The sequence below is a fragment of the Vespa crabro genome, chromosome 17 (genome assembly GCF_910589235.1).
Source record: "Vespa crabro chromosome 17, iyVesCrab1.2, whole genome shotgun sequence".
NCBI classification, from domain to species: domain Eukaryota; kingdom Metazoa; phylum Arthropoda; class Insecta; order Hymenoptera; family Vespidae; genus Vespa; species Vespa crabro.
The window spans coordinates 3,579,630-3,595,728 of NC_060971.1; the positions used below are offsets into that span (position 1 = coordinate 3,579,630).

At 31.6% G+C, this 16,099-nt stretch overlaps 1 protein-coding gene across 2 annotated transcripts in view; it reads left to right on the forward strand.

The window, feature by feature from the left end:
* Positions 1–13,500, forward strand: part of LOC124430051 (lachesin) — a 138,332-nt gene extending 124,832 nt beyond the window's left edge. For both annotated transcript variants that reach the window (XM_046976070.1, XM_046976071.1), the window contains exons 6-11: positions 3,194–3,322; positions 5,988–6,125; positions 6,343–6,492; positions 7,752–7,823; positions 8,419–8,487; positions 13,117–13,500. In XM_046976070.1, coding sequence (XP_046832026.1) covers positions 3,194–3,322; positions 5,988–6,125; positions 6,343–6,492; positions 7,752–7,823; positions 8,419–8,487; positions 13,117–13,271 — 713 coding nt within the window. In that variant the 3' untranslated portion in view covers positions 13,272–13,500. The remainder of the gene's footprint in view (positions 1–3,193; positions 3,323–5,987; positions 6,126–6,342; positions 6,493–7,751; positions 7,824–8,418; positions 8,488–13,116) is intronic.
* Positions 13,501–16,099: the final 2,599 nt, after the last annotated feature.

A 16,099-nucleotide genomic window follows, 5' to 3' on the forward strand; every position in this document is an offset into this window, starting at 1 on the left:
ATCGGTGGGTTAGAATAGGAAACGATTCGTAGACAGAAAAAGGAAAAAAGTAGAAGGAGTAACTTCTTTTCGTTCCAAGTCCGTGCTACAGGATAAAGTTTATTTGGTCGTGCATTGGTACGCCTCGCTGGTTGTCCGCTTGGCGAACCCTTCTTCGTCTCACCCTTTTTACCCTTGGTCACCATCGTTTATAAAGACGTGAACACGTCGACACTCGTCGTCGGCATTTCGCGCTTTCCACAATCGGAAAATGCGATTGGTTTCCTTCTCCTTTCACCTTGCGTTATTCGCCTTCGTATATATGCATTTAGGCATCTTCGAACTTAGCCTCGCATTTTTGCCTTTTTCTTTCTCTTTTTATTTGTTCTTGTTTCTCTCTCTTTTTTTTTTTTCCTTTTTTTTTTCTTTTCTTATTGCTTCTTTATTTTTTTTTCCACCCCTTTAATTCCCTTACATTTCTTTTTCTTTCTTTCTCTTTTACTTTTTCTTCTTTTTTTTATTTTTGTCTTTTTCTTCTCCCTCTCTCTCTCTCTCTCTCTCTCTTTTCATCACGAATACCAAAGGGAGGATTTTAAACGTGTTTTTGTCAAAACGTATTCACGTTGGACACGTCGCATAACTTTATGCGATTATTCGCACGCTTGTATCGATCATCGTTCGTTTGTTCATGACAAAGACAAAGCGAAAGAGAAAGAGGATGAGGATTATCAGGATGAAGATTCAAAGGGGAGTCCTTACAAAGGTCGAGTCAAAGAACGCTTTACTATAACGGTTTAGTATAAAGATCATGAAGAACGTATATGGATAACTCGTTCGATGTTTACTCAACGTCCTATGCTTTAGGCTATGCTTCTATCTGTTTTTCCATTTTAACTTCTTTTTATAATATACATTCGAGATAGAAAACGAAATATCGTTCATATAGATTTGAATATCGCGAACGTATATGTTTTATCTATACGTGATATACAGATGAATAATATTATTTTAATAGTAAATCTACGTAAATACGATTCAAACATGATTCGGACAAATTGATCAATATTTCTTTATAGTTGTTAGAAAATCAAAATAATCTCTGTTATATAAAATAATATTGGAATATATTTATCCTCTTTTTTCTTTCTTTCTTTCTTTTTTTTTTTCTTGTTTTTATTTACAAAAATATCTTCGAGTAATAATTCGTTACGAGCTTCTTTTATGAATCATTGTATAGATCCATTAGTTAAACGTACATATGTCGATTTTTTTTTTCGTGATATTAGAAAGAGATATGTTGAAAATTGTTGTCGGTAATAACGCTAGAAAGGAATGGAGAAAGAAGAAAGTAAAAAAAGAAAAAAAAAGAAAAGAGAGAGAGAGAGAGAGAGAGAGAGAGTGAGAAAGATAAAGAGAACAGGGAATGAAATACGATTGTCCCGAGTTACGCTTATGCGGTGAAATACATCACGTACTAATTCCCAAATAGCCACTCAGCCACTTATTCTTTTTTCTACTTTCGTAAGCTGTCCGCTTATTCTTAAGCCGTTCTACGAAGAGGTAGAAAATGTTATGCAAAGTGAGCTGGAGTTCCCGCGAGCTGCACTAACCCCGCATCGACGCGAATGAGCACTAATTTATACTACGACTCGTTTATACTAACCAACTCCCCTCTCACCTCTCCAATGTTAATCCTTACGAGACTAAATGACCCTTAAGAGGTCTCACCACCCAATGCTTTTCCAAGAGGTTTCCTCTTCACGAGTAATTCTCCTAGTTGCAACTCTTGACCGATTTCAATGCACGAAGGAACATTTGAAAGATAATCATATAGAAAACACAAAAGAGTATTTTTAATCAACAACGTTGACAATAGCGAAGCACAGATACGACTATAATCAGGTCAAAAATACAAAAAGGATGACATTTTTATTAAGCTTTACAGGCCTTTGTAAATTTTTCATTTTTTCTTTTTTTCTTTTCTTTCTTTCTTCTTTTTTTTCCGTTTTTTTTTTTTTTTTTTTGCTTTCTTCCTTCAATTTAATTAATAATTTAATTAATTTTTTAATTTACATTTTATTGTGCATCGAAGAACGACGATATCTTTTTTCTTTTTCCTTTTTTTTTTTTTTTTTTCTTTTTAAGATTTCTCTTTGTTTGTAATTGGTAAAGTAAACAATGTATACATCAGTTATATTTTTTCGCTTCGTAATATCATTCGAAATGTTGCTTTTATTGTCATTTTAATTAAGAGCAAGATATAGTTCTCTCATTCATAATATTACATTCGTTAATATTATTTTTATTAATATCTTTAATACATTTAAACATTGCGTATACAAATTGATACTTTTCCTTTATGCGATAGAAACATAATAATAACTTTATTTTTACCTAGTATCATTATTCCTTTATTGTTGTATCCATATGTATTATTATAAATCATAATCTTTTTAAGTTTATAATATATTAATAAAATGTCATAGAAAGTGTCACAGAAAATTAAGAAAAATGTTTCCAACGAAACAAATTTTATAAAAGTTTCGAAGATATTCATTTTGTTAATATCAAATATACGTACACGTACATTTTATTAATTGAACAACTATTTGCCATTATATTCTCGAGCTTAAATCCTGAACGTATTTGCCTCTGTTCATTCTAGTAAGCTTTTTTATCATATCAATGCAGAATAAACCAAACTTTTACTATTATTTTAATATTAATTTTATTTTGATATAGGATAAAGATCACTTTTCATTCAATTCACATTGTAGAAATTCGGTATGTAAACTATCAAATAATTCTATATCTAACAAAAGAATCTATTTTATTCTCTTACGTTATTGTCTCTGGTACACGATCTGGTAATACGGCTACAATGAACACATATAGATATTTATTTCGCGTTGCAGTTCTCTTCGTTCAGCGAATCTGTGCAAACACCTTGAATATCGATCCGTTTGGAAAATATTTGCCATTATCACGTAAATTACGAATGTTACGGATCGTGGACGAAAGGATTCATTCGCGGTTAAGCAAGAAAATACGATGAAAATTATTATATCAGAGAATTCGTATCGTTACGTGAATTTAACGATCCTTTACATTTCCAAAGCGTGTTTGTTTTTTTTTTTTTTTTTTTTTTCCCCTACGAAAATAACATAACTTTCAGACAAATGTTTGATAGGCACATTTTATTTTTCTGTTTTAGTAAACGTCATCGATGGCGAAGTTTTACACATCGTCAAGATCAGCCGCCTTCATATGGGAAAATATCTTTGTATTGCATCGAACGGAGTACCACCATCGGTCAGCAAAAGCGTTACTCTCAACGTGCACTGTAAGCTCTATTAAACAAATAATTCATTTTTTTTTTCTTTTTTTTTTTTTTTTTTTTACATTATTTTAGTATTCATCGATCACTTAGTTACGTCGTCCATAAAAATTAAAATGAAAAAGAAAGGAAAAAAAATAACAAAAATCTATCGGATGAAAGTGTACTGAATTGTTGAATGGATTGACATGAAATGTTTATTTAAAATTAAATTTCGTGTAATAAAAGTCCACTAAAAGTTTCGATTCGATATGACTTTCTGTAAAAATTAAATTGGCAAGCATTTTATCCATTACGATATTTAATCTTTTGGATTATTAGAAGATTTAAAAACAATACATTCATTTCATTGAACATTTATATTATTTAATTGACATTAATTGTAATTAAACAAATGATTTTTACAGTTCGATTTATCCCCAGCAAGATACAGTGATTTAAAAATCTTTTTTTCATTCAATATCGTTTTATGCAAAAAACGAACTGTCATATACTTCTGATGCATATAATCTAAAAAATTCACAAAAATCGAATATAACGAATCAATCATCTTTTATAACTAATATTTAATCAATAAATAAAGTGAAAAATCTAGAATTTTTTTATTGGATGCCGAAGAATCACAGATTGAGATTTGTGTTTACATTTCGATTACAATAATCGTACTTATGTATTGATATTTCTACGCATACTCGTCGTATACAGTAAAAAGCAATAACAGTTCCTAATGAAATATTTGCTTGATATATTTTTCTTATTGCTGATAAATGAACTAATATGAGATATAACGTTATTAGTATCACATAATTTATTTTGATAAAATATATTGTAATATTCTTAAATATTATATCTTCAACAAATGCCTTGAACAAATTTAAAATTCGCGTATACACAATAATATTTCTTTCTTTATCTGCGATCAAAGTAAAATGATAAATGAAAAAGTATATATGAAAAATTTACTCCTATTGAAAAAAATTATTCACTTTTCCATGAATTATATTTCTACATGCATAATTACGAATCGTAATCTTTCTAAGCTTTATAACTTATCAGCAAAAGGTCATAAACAATTGCAAAAAAAAAAACAAAAAAGAAAAACAGATCATTTTAAAGTGCAAAACATCAACTTAACGTATTAAGTAATATTTATTAATGAAAAATTTTCAAAGATATATAACGATTAATAATTATATAACTAATTACTGAGATATAGTTATTTATCAAAGTTTATAAGTTGCAAATTATCGAAGGACTTAACTTCTAATTCCAAAAGCTTCGTCCAGTGAAAGAGTGCTTGTCCATCGGCAGAGACAGCTCGGTCCAGCAAGATGCATTAGGTCGGCTTTCAACGTCTCATTTAGCCACCGATTTACGAGCGACCACTTGACCTAGATATGCTCGATGTACGTCCGCTCGTCCCAATGCAGCCATTTCGAACCAACCCTCCTCTATCATCCCTCTCCCTGTACACCTCATCCCTTGATAAACCACTATACCCGTACCCATGCTCACTTAAATTACGCATGACGATTTTGCTCTTCCCCCATTTTTATTTTTTGTTCCCTTTTCTTTTCCTTTTGTTTTTTTTTTCATTTTCTTTCTTCTTTTCTCCCATTTTGTTTTTTCCTATTTCTTTTTTGATTTTTCTCTTTTTTTGTGTTTCTTTCTTTTTTCTTCTTTTTTTTTTTTCTTTTTCCTTTTTCATACGAACTTTGAGAAGGCAACATAAACCAACGAAAAGGTCCCGAGGCAAAATTTTTACGAGGGCAAAAGTAATATAATTTAAGCGACTCCTTCGGAAGCGCAATCGGGTGGCGTAAGTAAATCCGAACGACGTTCAAGGACGTCCTATTCAAGTATGTACATACGTACATCGATCTATCGATCGATCTCACACGTACGAAAGAAGAAGGTAAGAATAGAACTGGGAAATTTTCGATTCAACCGATAACTTGGAAAAGTATGCAAGAAAGAGAGAGACAGAGAGAGATAGAGAGAGAGAGAGAGAGAGAGAGAGAGAGAGAGAGAGAGAGAGAGAGAGAGAGAGATAGGAAAAGAGTAGGAGGTTATAAGAGCAGTCTTTCGCCGCTTCGTCCGAGGGTGCTTTCGTTCGCAGTAAACCGTGATTTACGTCGGTTCGTAAAAGGCGGCTGTCGTGACACGATATTACCGATTCAGAAGTGTCTATATAGATTGAGAGAGAGAGAGAGAGAGAGAGAGAGAGAGAGAGAGAGAGAGAGAAGCCGTGCTGCATCCTTCCATCGTAGATACAGCGGTAATAATCGGAGAACTTAAGGACGGTGTTTTGCCCTTATAGAGAGAGGGAGAGAGAGAGAGAAGGATCTTAACTTCTAGGTGGAAAAGAGACGAACATACCATTCGCTTCAAATTCTCACACCGACAAAGGGAGGATTTTAGTGGATCGTAAAGCGTTTGCGAGAATACGCTTTAAAATCCATCAAATGCGAACGATAAATAACGATAATAACAGAGATGACTTCATTGCTTTATAATACGATGAATGACGCGTAATAAGTGGTCGATAGAAAATTGATAAAATTTCAAATCTTTGTATTATTAAAATATATTTATACTTAAATAGTTTGATTGTATTATAATTCGCTAATATTAGAAGATTAATTCAATCGTTTATTTTATTCTTTTTCAGTTCCGCCAATGCTATCTATTCCAAATCAATTGGAAGCTGCCTACATTGGACAAGACGTTACTCTCGAGTGTCACATCGAAGCTTTCCCAACTGCCATTAATTATTGGACTACGGAGAACGGCGATATGATTGTCTCCGGTAATGTTCGATTTTATTGCACACGTTTATCTTTTACGATGGCTCGAAGCTTGCACCTTTCTTTTTATAGTTTTTGATATTTTCAAACTCGATATAGGACTCGTAGAAACATGATCGTTCGTTTTTAACGATTTTCAAGTTTTCGAAGCGTCGACTTTTAACCTGTACTCGACCTATGTAATTAGAGTTAACGAGCGTGCAAATTATGGCGTTTCAGGTGACAAGTACGTGACGGTGTTCTCCGATAACGACTACACGAAGTACATGTTACTGAAGATACGAAATGTTAGCCCAAAGGACTTTGGTTCGTACAAATGTGTGGCACAGAATTCATTGGGAGCAACTGATGGTGTTATCAAGTTGGATGGTGAGTCGATATGATATCTCGTTCGATTGCTTTTTTTTTTTCTTTTATGATTAGAAAAGAAAAAAAAAGAAAAAAGAAAAGAAAAGAAAAATACAGAAAAAAGGAAAAAAGGAAAGAAAAAGAAGGAACAAAGAAGGAAAAAGATTTCCGGTGTAACTTTCCTTTTGATATGTCGATATTGAAGATCATGAAAGGAGGCAGATTGAGTCAGATCGAGTCTAAGAACGTAATCGGTTAAACATTACTTTGTAATTATAGATAATTATTTGGCGACACTATGAAGTCTGCGTCCTAATGGTAAAATAATTGATTTCCAATAGTCCTCTGCATAAGACATTGATGGTCTGAACATTGAATGTCGATCGATGATGAGTGAGGTCAAGCATCCTTTCCAACATAACCGTCGTAATTGGCGATGAAATTTGCGAAGGATATATTTATCCGTACGGAACATACTTTTTTTTTTTCTAGGCTTTTTTTACTTTTTTTCTTTTTTCTTTTTTTCTTTTTTTAACGAATAAATTGACTGGAATTAAAAGTTTCTCGAAAAATAGCCCCCTCCGCCCCTCTCCCCTCTCCCGCCCTTTTGTAATCATTTATAGAGGAACGTTTTACAGACTTTCATTATTAAAATAAGTGTACGTAAGAAGCGAACTTTAGTTGAAAATTTCTTAATTATGAAAAAAACGGGCGAATATTTCTGATATTGAAATCTCGAGTAAGGTATAGACAGATATTGATTTTTATCTCAACTTTTTTCTTTTCTTTTATTATATATATATATATATATATATATATATATATATATATATTTTTCCATTTCTTCCAATATCGTCTGTTTTTTTTTTTTTTTTTTTTTTTTCATTAAATTCATTTAACGAGCAAGCTTAACGACATCGAACGACACCTGATTATAGTCAGAAATGATTTTAAAGTCATACGACAAATGTTTGTATCATCGTTTTAACAAAGCGAAGAATATACTCGAACGTTTCCAAAGTGAATCGACGAAGGATCGTACGATCCATTAATTTGCTCTTCAAACAATTGCGAACAAAAAAAAGGCACTAGGAATATAGACTTTTTATTTTATTTGTAATTTACAATACCCTTTCATCGTGAATTATACAAAAAAAAAAAAAAAGAAGAAGAAGAAGAACACCAATGAAACGTAATTATCTTTATGTTTTTTTTTTTTTTTTTTTTGAATGAATGAATCATTTTTATGATTGATCTTTTGTAATATTATTTATTTACAGAAATCCCAGCTCCATCGACCACCTCAACAACGCAATCTCCGTATTATGTAACATCATTAATGAAGAAAAACGGTAATTAACGCTTTGTTTCAACGCCGAAACTTTATTTTCTACTTATGCCATTTTCACCGTCTTGAACGATTTCTCTCGAGTAACGTGAGAAGTATAAGCTCGAGATTAATTAAACGACGGTAGTTGGGGCAACTCTATATTCTCTCTCTCTCTCTCTCTCTCTCTTTTTTCTCTTTTTCTCTCTTTCTCTATTTCTCTCTTCATTGCACCTTTTCTTCTTATTTTTTTTTTTTTTTTTCCTTACTTACTTCCTCAAGATGATCTTAATTACACCTGGATTCGCGCGCGATCAAAGTTCGTATTTTGTTTATCCTTTTATCTTCGAACAAGAGCATTTCCTTACCATCGTATATGCAAAGTTACTTTACTTCGTTACAATGATCTTAATTATTCGCTTAATTACGCGAAACTGTTGCTGTAATATAGCAGAAGCCGAAGTTTCCTCTCTCTCTCTCTCTCCCCCTCTCTCTCTCTCTCTCTCTCTCTCTCGCTTATCTTTTCCTTATTTAGAGTAGTTTATCCTCTTTATTCTTACACAATAACCCCGTACCGATGTAGCATATCGATAAAACGTCGTTCGTATATTGTCCTCTAGGTAGAAACGGTAACAAGAAATTACGTCAACGTCCCAACGATTACGAAGTCGAGGAATGGAGAGATCCAGGTCAGTAAATGTCTATTTTCGTATAACTTCGCTTGGTAAATTCTAAAGGCAATTCCCATGACGATACGGCTCTGCTTTTGCTAATAAGTCGATCGAGTATTTAGCATAATTAAAACTTTACGAAGAATACGAAACAGAAGAGGATATTATTTTCATCGAGATTCGTTAAATTGGCTACGTGACTCCAAAAAAAGATATATATATATATATATATATAGATAGTAAGATAGATAGGTAGATATTATAAATTATTTATTCCGTTAACGCAGTTTTTATATCGAAGAAAAATAAATATGTATTGAATCTGATACAAGATTGAATAATTCGTCTTTTATATAATATTTAATCGTTATGAATATTTCCTTATAGATTTTTATATTATTTCTTTTATATCATTTCGTACAGTCTTTACGTTTTTTTTTATCATCAAATTTACAAATTAGACTAACGCGTATAAATTAAAATACGTCGATTAAAAACTGCTTTTCAGTAATAATATTTCACTTGATAAAACAATATATCATTTGTCGAAATATTGTTTTTTTAATTATACTTGTCATACAACACACACATACACATATATATTTCTTTTCCGACATTTAATATTTTCCTCGCTGAAGGCTAAGAATGTTTAACCTAAGGATCTACTTAGGGTAAAAAGTAAACTGATACCTTTAGAAGGGAACTAAAGAGGTTTAAAGTTTTGAAAAAATCGGTATTTGATATTTTATATATTTTCCATATTACTCTGATTTTACGCGTTTGACTTTTTTGAAAAGATTTGCAAAATTTCGGTCAGGAAATTGTAAAATCTAGAATGGCGCGTAGCCAAATAGATATAAGCTCTTGTTTGGGTCGATTTTGTAAGGTTTTGCGGTTTAATGGACCTGCCACAATTTTCTTACTCATAAGCCATACAAGAAACAGAGTAATGAAATCCATTCAACAAGCAACTTCAACGTCAGGAGTTTTTTTAATCGCGTAAGTATAACTATTCTAACATATTCTATCGTGACGAAACTATGAACGCAATTTTTTCGAAACTACATTTTTCTATTTATAATTTTATCATGTCATCTCGAGAAGAATCGTAGGAAATAATAATTTGAAATTTCCAATTAAAATAAGATAAAAAAAAAAAAAAAGAAAAAAAAGAAATAAAAGAAAATATGTTGTTACGATTTTATAATAAAAAATATCTCGAATTTTTTCAAACTTTTCGTTATCTCCATCGTCAATTTTATTTCCACTTTCTATAGTTCAAATATAATTAATAAAAACTTAAGAATAAATATCTACCATGAAAAAGGAATATTCCCTTAAAAATATCTCCTTTATCTGTTCAATTGGAATCGTGGTAAAAACCAGATTTTACATATACAAATAGATTTTACATTACAAATAGAATTGACCTGGAAATGATTCTCGATGGATTTTCTTGTTTTATAATGTTATAATTAATATCCCGTAGAAAGGAAAAAAAAGAAAAGAAGTATTATATTCATTCGCGACCCTTGTTATAAATAATTGAACGTGAGTCAATTTAAAAAAATTTCAAAGCTTTCTAGTGCCCTTAAAATTTATCAAACGATCGCTATTTTATCCCTCTATAATTATCGATGCTTTATAATTTTTGTAACCTTAGGCCATCCATGCGCTCACCTAACACATCTAATGACATAAACGGTTTCCAATATTTGTATATGTTCAATACATTTTTTATATTTCAATATATTTTTTTTAAATAATATTTATTATAAAAATGTATTCTAATAAATTCTACCAATTTTGCATGAGTGGTTCTCGCTTCGTAATCCAATCGATCCCTTGTTAAATTTTAATTCAATCGGTATCGGAGGTGTTATTCGTTAGAAAGAGCAAATCTTTTATCCTCGACAAGTTCATTATATTATGAGCTAATTGTATCTGAAGAAAAATAAGTCAGTATAAATCAAAGTAATTTGAAAGATCAGCCAGTATTTGTCATTTTGTAAATTCGATTACTAATTAATTAATAAGTTTATGATTATTTCTTAATTCTTTTCTTTTTTTTTTTTTTTTTTACATTCAATGTAACGGATAATTAAGTAATAAGTTTATATTCTGTATTTTGTAAAATAGGTAATTAAATAAAAGTTCTTTCTTTTGCATTTATAAAACTGTCAATAAACCAATAAGTGTGTAAATTCAGAAGTCGGTAAATATGCAATTGAAAAGCTCATCATTCTCTCAAAAATTTTATTGAACACTGTTCGCTTATCATTACGACGGAAACTCATTTTTGAATCAATAGACATAACAACATTAACTAACGCAAAATATTTATTTATAACACTCTTTTCTTTTCGATTTTCATTCTATTTAAATATCGATTATATTTTATTCAAATTTATCTTATCGTTATCTATCTCTTATTTTGTCGTTCAGTATCAAATTCACATTCCTTAAAATCAATATCAGATAATATATATATATATATATATATATATATATATATATATATATCAGTCCCTAGATTTGTCCAAAAATTTTATATCAGGCTACAAGAAATAAAATTCAAAAAGAAATTGAATTGAATTAGTTCGCATATTAAATTTTAAACATAGACGAAAGGGGACAAGAGCATGATTTTAAATAGATTTCTTTTTTACAATGAACTTTGACAATAAGTGTCAATTCTGACCGTAGATCCTTTGAAAATTTTAGTGTCCAATTAGAATTTAATAAAATCGCTTACACGATCGTACACAATCGATATCGATCGTTCGATCAATGTCTCGATTAAGCTCTTTTGTTTGAAAATAATTACGGAAGAAAACTAATGCATGGGTTTTAACACACGGGGTACGCTTTGCAAAAAGAAAAAAAAAAAAGGATAGAAAAAGAAGAAAGAAAGAAAAAAGAAAAAAAGGAGAGAAAAGAAATCAAAATCGACGAGTCGATACAAAAGATGAGGTCAGCTGCTGACGAACGCTCGAAGGAACTACTCAAAGGGTGAACTTGCGATTTCGCCGAAAGATTTCCTCGAGCGGCGAAGTCACTTTTCTCCTCGCGACGTTTACTTTCAATTAATGAAAAACGAGCTTCGGTGACCTCCGGCCATCGGTCGCCTCGAGGGACAGAACAGGGTAGAACTTTGCGGGTTACGGTTCAGATCGAACAAGTATAGAGTTGGATGAAAGGAGGACGGAATTCTCGTTATTTTCTTTCTCCGTCTACCTTTGCTTTTCTTTTCAACCATCGTACAATTCTGTTTCCCCCTTGGCCCTTCCGGTAAATCGATTGACTTTGTTCGCACGTTAGAACGCACGCAATAAATCGAATGTCGCGATTTCCTTGAAAACAAACTTTTCGACGAGCTATACTTGTTCGACATGTTAATCGAATTTCGAAATTGTTATTAACACGTTAGTCTGTAATAAGAAAAAAAAAAATATATATATATATATATATATATATTATATATTTTTTTTTTTTAGATTAAAAAAGTTCTCTTCCTGTGCGCTTGTAAAGGGTTTATACCCCATGAATTTTCACAATCGCAATTTTTATCCGATTTTACTAAATATGGGATCAATAGAAAGACAATGATTTTATACAAGAGATTATCCTACTCAGTTTCTCTGTAAAAAAAAAAAAATTATATCCAAAAAATTAATAATTTTAACAGGGAAGTAAAAGCCTCTTTTGTAAACCTAAAACGATTATCTCGTGTTATATGCATTTATCTTTCGTATATTCTTTTAATCATTGAAATTGGATAAAAAATTGTGATCATGAGAATTCATAAAATAAACCTTAACAAACGCATAAAAATAGATTCTCCTTAATAAATATTAAAAAAATTTTATTCTAAATATTATTTTTATTTATTATTTACAATATAAATTCATAACTCGTATTCTGTTCATGTTTATTATATTTGTATAATTAACAATGACACCGACTCAGATTCCGTATAATTATATCTTGGAATTTGAAAAAAAATTGTAAGTCATTAAAGAACATACCTATCTCTTATTTTTTTTTTCATCTTTTATATTTCTATTCGTTTTCGTAAAAAAAAATTTCTTTTTTGGTTTAGATGTGTCATCTGATGGCTTCCAATTGTTACAAGTTTCCGAATATTCGAAAATAAAAACTATTCGGAATTTTTACAATGACAAGAGTTTACATTGACAATTAATTTTAATTAAATATCACATCTCATTATAAATTATTACAGCTTGTTAGATATATTTATTCAATAGCATTCAATATAATTAATCTTTTGCAAATGAAATTGTGATGAAATCCATGAGATTACTGATGTGCTACGTGATGCTTTATACATTCAGTTAATTAAAACAAATCATTAGAATAGAAATAATTTTATACAAAATTACTTTCTCAGATATAATAATATGCGTAAGAATATTTCGAATGATTTAAGAAAATAATTAAAATTAGCAAAAGGTTAATAATAAATAAAAAAAAAAAAAAAAGAAAAAAAAAAAAGAAAAAAAAAAGAATAAAAGAAAAAAGAAAAACAACGTAGACGTTCAATCGGACGTATGTCCGTGTTTGCGTCGAATAAATCAATTGAAAGAAAAAAAAAATGTGTGTATGTGTTTGTATATCTGTTTACAGATTATGAGAACGAGTACGAGCCACCATCGATGATGCCACCAGGAGATTTGCCCGCGGATGCGTTAAATCTGGGCGCTGTTCGCGAACCCCGCTTATTACTCCATCTTCTTCTGCCGAGCCTTCTCCCGTTGCTCCTAAATGCCGTCAGAAGATGATTCTCGCATCACGGGAACGGGGCTTCCAGTTGTAGTGTTTATTGGACGGTGCGTCCGGTGTGCCGTTTCCGGCCGCGCGACGGATCCCGAACGCGACGATGTCGGCCACGCTTGAAATTATTTTCATACTAAAGCTAGACTTAAACAGAGAAAAAAGAGAGAAAGAGAAAGATTGAGAGAGAGAGAGAGAGAGAGAGAGAGAGAGAGAGAGAGAGACAGAGAATGAGTGAATGAACGAGAAGAAGAAAGAAAGAAAGAGAGCGAGAGAGAGAGAGAGAGAGAGAGAGAGAGAGAGAGAGAGAGAGAATGAACGCGTGAGAAAGATTTAGAAAAAAAAAGATATTATATATATATATAATATATAAATATATAAATATATTAATATATATATATATATATTGATATATTGTGTGAGTGTCGCAGTAAAGACAGGGGCATAGAGAGCCCTTTTCTGTGTTAGAGAGCGAAAGGGAAGACTGGAAAAAATGTTGCTCGTAAGTATCGACAAAATAGTATATATAGAAAATTTCTTCTTCCTTTCTTATCGTCGAAATATGTACATTCGTTTTATCATCATGTTATATTACATGATTTCGTAGATGATCATAGTATAAAACGTTTATCGTTTTTCGACTCGGATTCGACGATTCTTACGAACATAATTAAAGTTTCTTGATCGATATTGAAAATCATGAACGTGTTATATCGTATCACCGAGTTTCGATTTATAAAATTATTATTTATTTATTTATTTATTTATTTTTTCTCTTTTTTTTTTTTTATAATATTTTGTTAGTGTCGTAGTAATGGTTGCATCGAAGCAAAGCGATATTTGCCGATTTCTTTTACGAATTTCGTTTGACGTAAAATTTTCTTTTCGCTCTTATTCATCCCCCTGCCCCCTTCCTCCTTCTCCCATCAGCGTTTCTTCCTACATATATTCTCGACGTGGTAACTTTTTTTGCGAGGAACTTTTTTTTCAAGGAAATACTTTCTCGCGAAGGATCGTTTAGTACATCGCGGCACGTTCCTTATAGCTATTGGTCGTCGGTGTTTTCTCGTGGATGAGAAAAGCGAATACTTGTCGCCTTTTATTGTCCGCGAAAGAAAATTGGATCATCCTTATAAACCGCAGGGATTTTAGATCTGTTCTTTTTAATAAGAGTTTTTCCTTTTTCGATAAGTCGATCGTCATACCCGAAACGAAAAACGATATATCGAGAAAGAGAGGGAGAGAGAGAGAGAGAAAGAGAGGAGGAGGAAGAGAAATAGCAAGAAATAAACGGAATAATATCGAGCCTACGTAAAATTTTCATTTTCTTTTCATATCACACTAGTTTCTCAGTGTTATCGTTTTAAATGAAAAAAGTCTCGATAAACTGAATATACCTAACGTCGATACTTTTTGATTTCGTCGAAAAAGGAAAACGCGTGGAGAGAAAATTGTATATCTAGTAAATATACATATACGTACGAAAGAAAAAAAAAAAAAAGGAAAAAAAAGAAAAAATAAGAAAATAGAAAAAAAACCGATTAACAAGAAATATAGGCATATACGTATAAATATAATATATATGTACATACATAAGCGCGAATCATATAGTTAGATGGAGATAGAATGAGAGTGAGAGAGTGAAAGTAAAAGAAGAAGGAAAAGAGAAATGAGAGAGAGAGAGAGAGAGAGAGCGAGAGAGGGGGAGAGAGAGAGAGAGAGAGAGAGAGAGAAGGAATGTAAACGAGTTGCGTGATAAAAATAGTTTTGCCATTGCTTAACCTCGACTTTGGTATGACGTCTAAACAATAAGAGGAAGAGCAGGCAAAGAATATGCTCGAAGTATGATAAAAAGAAAGGAGATGACTGTGTTTAGATAAAAAGCTGTAGGCGGCTTAGTTCGACGTCCGAGAGAGGAAAGAGAAAAATGACGAGAGAGACGAGAGGCGGTGTATATTATATCGTGTAGCCTCGAATCATCGACAACGACGTCGCATAGAGCTTCGTGGCTTCGTTTCATACAATTAAGCGCGATTATATCAAATAGAAAGATTGAAAAAAAAAAAAGAAAAAAAATTATATATATATATATATATATATATATATATATATATATATAAATGAAAAAAAAGGAAGAAAAAAAAAAAGAAGAAAAAGGAAAAATTTGGCATTGGCCGCCGTATATTGAAAAAGTTCAGCAGCATTAATCGAATGTCTTTCGCTATATCTTCGTCTTCTTAGTAATTTGAATTTCTATTTGAAAAGGGTAATAGAAAATGCGGACCTCTCTATCGTTTAGTTTCGTTTCGTTTCGTTTCGTTTTGAGGATGACTTCGAGTAAAGAAAATCCGACGGATTCACGCGAATTGGTTAAAAGAGAACGTTAGATTTTCCTTGGGGTAACGTGTGTTCGTTTCATTTATATTTCTTGAGAATATCGAAGATGGATATTTCGAACGTGTACGTTTCGAGTAGCACTCGAAAAAATAGTTCGATCGAATCGAACTCGTGTAACTTCCGAGGTCTCTTTGCCTTGTATAAATATCGGCAAGTGGTTCGTCATAAATAAAACGGTGAAACGTCTAAGAGGTCTTGCATATTTCGATCCCATTTCAGAAATCGTGCCAGGCTTCCAGCTTTTTCAGAAAGCTTCGCATTGCTTCAGCCTCTCCGACTTCTTCTCTTACGTTGTACCTGACAGTTTGAATTGTTGGCCGTCGGTTCGAACGCAAAACGCGTGTGAAATAAGATAAGAAAGATAAATGTGAAATACATATGATAGATGTGAAAACAAGAAATGAAAAATGTTATCAATATCATGCGCCTTTGCCGCAAT